This window comes from Chrysochloris asiatica, unplaced genomic scaffold (genome assembly GCF_000296735.1).
Source record: "Chrysochloris asiatica unplaced genomic scaffold, ChrAsi1.0 scaffold00191, whole genome shotgun sequence".
Classification (NCBI taxonomy): domain Eukaryota; kingdom Metazoa; phylum Chordata; class Mammalia; order Afrosoricida; family Chrysochloridae; genus Chrysochloris; species Chrysochloris asiatica.
This window is the reverse complement of record NW_006408709.1, coordinates 3,567,928-3,576,568: the sequence shown is the minus strand read 5'-3', so window position 1 is coordinate 3,576,568 and position 8,641 is coordinate 3,567,928. Positions and strand designations below refer to the sequence as shown.

The window sequence follows — 8,641 nt, the reverse complement described above, 5'->3', positions numbered from 1 at the left end:
TGGACTTGTTTTCATTTTCTTCAGTCAGTTTGAATTTGCATATGAGTAATTGATGGTCTGTTCCACCGTCTGCCCCTGGCCTTGTTTTCACTGATGATATGAAGCTTTTTTATCGTCTCTTTCCACAGATGTAGTCAATTTGATTTCTATGTATTCCATCTGGTAAGGTCCATCTGTATAGTCTTCTGTTATGCTGTCTAAAGAAGGCATTTAAATGAACAAACCATTGATGTTGAAGAAATATATCCAGCATCATTTCTATCACCAGCACCATTATTTTCTAAAGTCCTGATTTTTTTTTTTTCTTAGCCTCTGATTTTAAAAAGGAAAGAATGAAAAATAGAACATAGGGAATTTTTAAATCATGGAGGAAGTCAGACAGATTGTGTCCTCAGGCTGTTTTTGTGTCAGTCATAATTAGGGATGTACAAGGACAGAGCAAACTAGTGATTGAAAAGTCATGGAAAAGAGTAAGGAAACCTAAAAATGGGAGGCCAGTGGGAGACCAAAAATAATTTTATTTACTTTCCAAGATTTTTGGGGACTGCTGGCCAAGAAATTTTCTGACAATGAATCAAGAAGCATAGTAAACCTGTCACTCTAGTTTGAAAACATTTGACTAAATTTTCTGAGATGTCCAAGCACAGAGAGAAGATGAAAAGCAATTGATAACAGCTGTTCAAAATATTTTCTATCCTTTAATCTCAGAAAGATATTAGTCCAAAAATAGGAAACAGCCTGCAAATATGTGTGTCTTAGTTTACTAGATAATAACAAAAATAGGTCTTTCTAGGTAGATTTTTTGTAGTGCTACTAGGTTGGAAATATAGACTCATGTCTGAATAAGGAGAAATAAGGAATTACTAAATCTTGTGCCTTGTATGATTTCATAATTCATTTCTTGTTGTATTATACAACTTTTAGATAAGTTAGAGGTGCCCTGGTGTGGTGCTGTGGGTTAATGCGCTGGACTACAAAGTCATTTGAGCTGCAGCGTCAGTCGTTCAAGCTCACCAGCCGCTCCTTGGAAACTCTATACAAAGTCACTATGGGTTGGAATCTACTTTATGGTACTTAACAACAACAACCAATATAAGTTAGAAAGCAGGTCATTAATAAATGTCACCACCACCACCCGTTTTATTTCCTGTTTGCTAGGTATTATCCCTCCAGCCTTTGATTTCTTTTGCATTCTACTGTTGAGCAGCAGCTTGTATTAAAGAATACCCTTTAGTCCTATTTTCTCCGTAAAAAATTATCAAAATAGAAAGAAAGTTGCATGTTGACTCCAGTGAACAGGACAGAATAAGAATGCATTTACAGTGGTGTTGTGTTGAGGGGTTCCGACATTTCATGGGATTCATATTTTAAAAATTATATCTAGTATTCTGAATGTCAAAAATCTTGCTGGTATTGTCGAGTTCATGTTTCTTTTAATTTAATGTAAGTTGTTATTATATAATGTGAGTTCAGTGGTGCCTAATAGCTTAAGCTACTTTGCTAGCTGATTCAGTATTTCCAAACTGTAAGGTTCAAATAATATAGTGTAAATTTCTTATAATGAAATCACACAGTGAGATTGGTCTTACTTATCTTAAACACATAAAATAATTATGGTCATTCCTACTTCAGCTGAAGATATTTTGCTAAGAGGAAGTTGACTTTTTATAATTTTATGTGTCTGTAGTTTCCCCATACCAATATTAGTATATTAGTAACTTGGTATACTAAATAGCTCTGGTAGTGTAGTGGTTTATGAGTCAGGCTGCTAACTGCAATGTCAGCAGTTTGAAACTATCAGCTATTCTTCAGGAAAAGATGAGGCTTTCTGCTCCCATAAAGATTTACAGCTTCAAAAACCCTATACAGGGTCACTCTGAGTCCGAACCGACTTTAAAGCACATAACCACCAAGGAATCTGGTAGCAAAGTGGTTACAAGTCGTGCTGCTAACCTCAAGGTCAGCAGTTCAAAACTGTCAGCCATTCTGTGGGAGAAAGATGAGGCTGCCTTTTCCCATAAAGATTTACAGTCTTGGACAGCCTATGCAGGGTCGCTATGAGTTTGAATCAACTCCAAGGCACATAACCAACACCGTAACTAATTTGAGTCCACCTATAAAGAGATGCATTTCATTACCATTACTAAATTCTTGACAAAGTGTTTGTAATTTAGTCATTTGCATTGTATGTACAAAGTTATTTGGTATTTGATGAAAATGGTTAACGTGTCTGTGACTCCTGCAGATCCTACTGAACAGGTGACAATACAAGTGCTGCCACCAAAAAGTGCCATCAAAGAAGGAGACAACATTACTCTTAGATGCTTGGGAAATGGTAACCCACCTCCTGAGGAATTTTTATTTTACTTACCAGTAAGTGCTTAAATATTAATACTTGAGGTGACTACTAAAATTTTGTTGTGTTGTTTGGTATCTGGATGACATTAAGAATTTATGTACTTAAATAGCACAAATGAAAGGGGGTGTTATTCTAGGAATATCTGTAGAATGTGTTTTTGAAGGTTTTCAATCTTTTCCCTTTTTTCTCAATGTTAAAGAGTTTTCAGGAACAATGAGAAAAACCCACAGGGAACCATAATTACAAAACTTGAGGTTTAATTACCCAAAGAAGCTACAAGAAGCTGATTTTCAAAAGCAAAGGATGACAGCAGGAAGGTCTGATGTGGATTCTAAACCTGCCTACATCCTGACCATGCCTCTGATCCTTTCATGTATGGACAGTTCCATTGCAAATGATTTGTAGGTTGATCTAGTAAAGCCGTGGTCACTTCTAGTCAGAGATTAAAATAATCCTGAAATGTCACTTCCTCAATATTTATTCATCTCACAGCACATGATATATATAGAAGAATGCTTGGAACATTCCTCTAAAACAGGGGTGGGGAATGTCCAAACCTCAGGCTGTAGAAGGCCCAGGAAATCATTTGGTCTGGCTCTGCCAAGGTAACCTCAGTTCAGCCATCACATTAGGGGTGAGTTAATTGTTTGACCAAATATAGCAACCAAATTTTTAAGTTAATAATTTTTATATGGCCCAAGAATTATGTTATAAATTTTGGCAGAAAAAAAGGTTCCCCTCCCCTGTTCTAGAATGTGTTCTAGATGCAACAGTAGGATGGAGCCCGACTTCGAGAGAGTTCTGTCAGAGGTTACATGTTTGCTCTCTCAAAGAACTGCCTTCCTAGGTTTGGGTTTGACTCCTTACACAGAGGGATGTATATAACCTAATGATGCACTTACATCATAATAGGAACATACGTATGAATTCCATGCACTACATTACTCAGTTCTTTTTATGAATATCATCCAATATCTTAGACAAAATACTAATACAAGTAATTTCCTTGAGACTTAAATTGTTCTACAAACTCTATTTCTCTTACTAAACTGGCATGCTGGTTTGTTTTCTCATATACAAATAAAATTTTGAAACTAATTATGTTCCCACTTTGGATATCAGGGAAGTCATAGACACATTTGTATCTCAGTTTTAGGAAAAGTACCTATTGATTGCCTATTCTTGTTAATATATATGTCTAGATAATCTATATGCTTTCTGGCCTCAATTATTTTTATATATATATATTTTTTACTTTCTTTTACTTCATTTTCTTTCTCTGTTTTTTCTTACCTTCTTTCATTTATTTTTAAAAAATATAATATGATCTTTGGCATATTTTCTATAAGCTGCTTCAGATCTTTCAGCAGAGCTATTCAAGGCATAAAAATAAAAGAAAATATTGGGACTTTTAAAAAATCTGTTTTAAAACACAAACACAAAACATGTTGTGAATAAAATGGATATCCTGAATACAGTATAAATTAGCTCCTCAACTTCCTTAGAACTAAAATAGTAATCATTTCTCCCAGTATCAGAAACATGTAGCTTGTTTTTCCAATCAAAGAAACACATTTTCCCTTTTTTTCTTATTTGAGAAAATACCATCTTCATCAAGAAATATAACTGTTCTCATTGTAGCTCCTAAGCGTAATCATCTGACATTTTGCTTCTATCAAAAGGGCCAGACCGAAGGAATAAGAAGTTCAAATGCTTACACGCTGACAGATGTGAGGCGCAATGCAACAGGAGACTACAAATGCTCCCTGGTAGACAAAAAAAGCATGAATGCTTCAACAGCCATCACAGTCCACTGTAAGTCACCTTCTTTGTCATTACCAGTCTCACCTAGAAGGCCCCTAATCTCCTAACTTGGCTATGTTTTCACATCAGTTGTAGCTGTTTCTTAAGTTACTTGGTTTCTATAGATTCACTGAAGAGAATCAGCTCCACTTGATGGAGGTTTGCACTGCAATGTTTAATCCTTGCATGGATTTGATCATTTCAGTTTTTGGCAGTGATAAATATATATCCTTTTTCTAAATCTCTTGTATTTGCAACATCAATAAACCTTATTTATGTGGATCTTAAAGAAATAACCTATTTATTTCAAAAAAAAAAAAAATTAAATGTTCTTGAAGAGCTCAAGGTTTGCATTTGTCCCAGAAAAGGTATAAAGCCTCTCTCTCTTTTTTTCTTTGAGTCCTGGTGTGGTGCTGTAGGATAAGCACTGGACTCCTAACAAGAAGGTCAGTGGTTCAAACCCACCAGTCCCACTCCTTGGTAAACCTTATACAGGGTAGCTATGATTGGAACCAACTGTATGTCACTTAGCAACAACATCTTTTTTCTTAAGTATCTTTTTTATGAGATTATCATATTACCATCCAAAGCAAACAATATAAAGTTACTCAGGATGTAGAGATTTCTGATTGATAGTGACTCTGCAGGATAGAATAGCACTGCCCTATAGGGTTTCCAAGGCTATAAATCTTTAGAGAAGCAGACTGTCTCATCTATCTCCCACAGAGTGGCCGGTGGTTTCAAATTTCAGATCTTTAATTTGGCAGCTAAGTGCTTTAATCATTGCACCACCAGGGTTCAGAAGGGAAATAAAAACCACTGAAAGCTATTCACTGTTTAAATAGACACTATACAAAAAGGATAAAAATCTCTGGAAATTGAGTCCCTTAAAAATTACCCTGAACATTCATTCATTCATTCATTCATTCATTTATTCATTCATTCATTTTTTATTTTAACTTTTTAAAATTTCTAGCTATGAAAAAAGTTACATCTGCCTCAGTGTGGTAGAAAACATGTATCCAGAAGTATATACAAAACAGGCCTTTTACTTGAATTCTTTATTTTACAATTTATGATAAATCCATATTATTGATGTACCTGAAGAATGGTATCATTGGAACAGGAAACTGATTTGGACTGCCCTCCTGGGAACACTAGGAATGCTCAGCTTGCCCTGGGCAAACTTTACTCTGGATTAGAGGTATAGGCCAAACTTTTTAACAAGTCCTTTGCATCTACAGTTCCATCACTAAAATTACCTATAGACATGACCCATATGATCTCATTATGTTTCATTGGTTAAAAATTGAAAAAGACTTTAAAAACCATCCCTTGGTAATGGTTCTAAGTCTTGGTAATACTTGAAAAACATGTACAAAAGGAGTTGAAACTTTAAGGGAGATATAAGGAGGCACTTTGGGGAATAGTGAAACCAGATGGCTGCTTTGAGTGTTTGATGTTGGGAGTACACCCTGGGGAGCCCTGTGAACACATTTGTCTGTTAAAAAATGTTCATGGCTAGGCCGTTTCTGTATTTGCTCCATATTCATGTTGCACAGATCTGAATGTGTCTGCCATCAGGGGCTAGTTAGAATCAAAGCAGTGACCTCTCAGAATAACAACAGTGTTGCTTTTTCTCTGAGGATCAGTCACTGAGACCATTTATCCAGGACTGTCTATTGGGGGGTGCGGGGGGAGTGAACTGAAAAAAATATAGCTAGCAGATAGAAGTGCATGGAATAGCTTCCTGATATTATTGTCCATGAGCTCTTTGTACCAATAACCAATAATCCAGAGCCTGAGAGATGGTATGACGTGCTTATGTTTAAGACATGCTAGCTACATGGAGTCATAAAATTAGAAGACTCTTGTTTCTATTACTTGTAGGCAGGGAGGGATAGATGGCAGGCTAATGAGGAAAAATGTCTTGAATGTAGTCAGATAGTAACTCAGTAATCATCAGTAATAGGAAATATAATTAAACAAAAGAATACAACAGTTAAATTGGATTTCAGTGCTTTTAAAACTAAGTTTCAATTTTGACAGGTAGACTGCAACCTTGGGATTTAAGGTCTTTGCTGCTTATTAAAAACTGAAGGGAAAAAAATGAAGTAAAGCAATACTTTGTCTAAATTATATAAAATTAAAACATAAAAACCTTATTTTTGCCCTTTTTGTTTGTTTTCTGAAAACACGACTCATTTCCTTTTCATTTGTGACCAAAGGGAGTTTGAACAGAGAAGCACAACCCATATCTACACGAGTTGGCAGAGCATACCTCTTATCAAAGTTGTTGTCCCCTAGATACTAAGGAAACATCTACTCTTCCTCTGACAATTCATGCACATACAATTATTCATCAAAATCCTGAGGTTCATCATCATTCTTTAAAATAACTAATCTATTCACTGTCCAGCTAATAAAAACTTTAACTTATGCTAAATAAAGTTTTTTTAATCTACATATAATTCACTCAAATATTCTGAGAAAACTCCACTTGCATATGAAATGATGAATAAATAATGAGAAACTAAGAAAGCATACTTCTTCTGCCAATTCACTCAACAATCATTTTTGAAAGCCCATCATCTGTAGTAGGTGCTATAGATATGTCAGTGATTAATCAAGTCATGGTTCTTATAGGCTAGGACAAGGGAAAAACATTAAAAATATAGTTTTGAAAATTAGAAAATTATAATTTTGACATATACAACCAAGAAGCAGAAGTGCAATGAGAAATCACATTCCCAATTCCTACAATAGCAACCAAGATCCTACAATAGCAGTCTTAATGAATTGTATAGGTTTATCTTGCAAGCTGTCAGCATTCATACCAAATAATTCACCATTGTGAAATCAACCAAACTTTCCTCTTTGGCTTTGCCTATATGGCAGAGGTTTTCCATATATCTCCTATCAAAGCTCTTCTGAAACGTCAGGGAGCATGGGCAGATGCTGCCTCCTCTACAAATCCTTTATTACTGTTTGAATCCCAGATTCTGTTGTCTACATTGTGTTCTCATTGTCTTTTATTCAACCCTTAAGAAGACCTGGACTCCTGATGTGGTGCTGTGAGTTAATGTGCTGGACTGAAAAGTCAGTTTGAACGGCAAGGTCAAGCTCACCAGCTGCTCCTTGGAAACCCTATACAGGGTCACTATGCGTCAGAACTGACTCGATGGCACTTAACAATAGCAACAAGACCTGGTGACACAGTGGGTTAAACACTGACTGTTAACCGAAAAGTCCATGTTTTGAACTCAAAAGTCACTCTCTGGGAAAAAGATGAGGCTGTCTGTTCCAAAAAGATGTACAGTCTCATTAAACTCTATGAAGCAGGTCTACTCTATCCTGTAGGTTGCTATGAGTTGGAATCGACTGAATGGCAGTGGTTGTTTTTTTGTGTGTGTGATTGTTTTCTTTTTTGGTGTTCATCCAATTTTTCAATGACAGATTCCCACCCAAGGATTATGGGGGTGATAACTGAACATAATATATCCACAAGACTGCCAGCAGGTCATTATTGTTAAGTGCCGATGAATCTGTTCCAACTCATAGCAACCCTGTATAGGGTTTCCAAGGAGCAGCTGGTGTGTTTGAACCTCCAACCTTGTAATTCAAACTGACCTTGCTGCCTAGTGCTTAAACACACAGCACCACACCAGGACTCCAGCAGGTCATTAGTTCAGATATACTCACTGCCCAAGCAAAGAAGACTATGAGTTCCCAGGACTCTATATTCATTCAGGTATAGAGTGTACAAGCAGGGGAGATGAGAGGCAAGCTTTGTAGTATATGATGATGGTGTTTCCCATGGGGTTTCCACAGGAGGATGATTGACTTGTTTGAACAATTGTGCAAGTGAGGAGGATACTGAAACATGCTACTCAAGGATAAGCAGGAACATGCTTGATGCTCTTGATAAGGATGGTCATTTGGTTAGTGGTGCTTACTCAAGGGAGCAGAGTGAGGATAAAAACTTAAAGATAGGCCATATAAGGCCCTCCCAGTTTCATCAGATGTCAAGGTAACAAAAAATATAGAACAGTAATTTTAGGCCTTATATTACACATAGATCTTTGCTTGTTCCTCTGTATATTGCCCTTCCTTTAATCTTTCGATTAATATTTATTGAGTTTCTAATCTGTCCCAGGTTTGTTACTATGTGCAGATTTCATAATCCCTTTTGTTAGCAACTGAATGCATATTGTTCTGCTACATTAAATTGTAAGGCCATTATTCATCTCTGTATCTCCTGTCAGTGCCTGGCACATAGTAGCTGTACAGTAAATGTTTGTTAAATTGAATTGCATTTCCCTTAAATTCACATCATAAAATGACATTAAAATTTATGTAGAAATTGTTTCCCATTTGAAAGATCCTATTATCCCTCCTGAATTTAGAGATCAGCTGAAGAACAGATTTGATGAATTAAACACTAAAGACCGAAGACCAGAAGAGTTGTGGGATGACATC

The 8,641-nt window shown here is 36.2% G+C and overlaps 1 protein-coding gene across 1 annotated transcript in view; it reads left to right on the top strand.

Annotated features, from left to right (window-relative positions):
• Nucleotides 1–8,641, top strand: part of ALCAM (activated leukocyte cell adhesion molecule) — a 162,204-nt gene that overhangs the window by 107,694 nt on the left and 45,869 nt on the right. Inside the window, exons 6-7 of the mRNA XM_006872288.1 lie at nucleotides 2,246–2,373; nucleotides 4,042–4,174. Coding sequence (XP_006872350.1) covers nucleotides 2,246–2,373; nucleotides 4,042–4,174 — 261 coding nt within the window. The remainder of the gene's footprint in view (nucleotides 1–2,245; nucleotides 2,374–4,041; nucleotides 4,175–8,641) is intronic.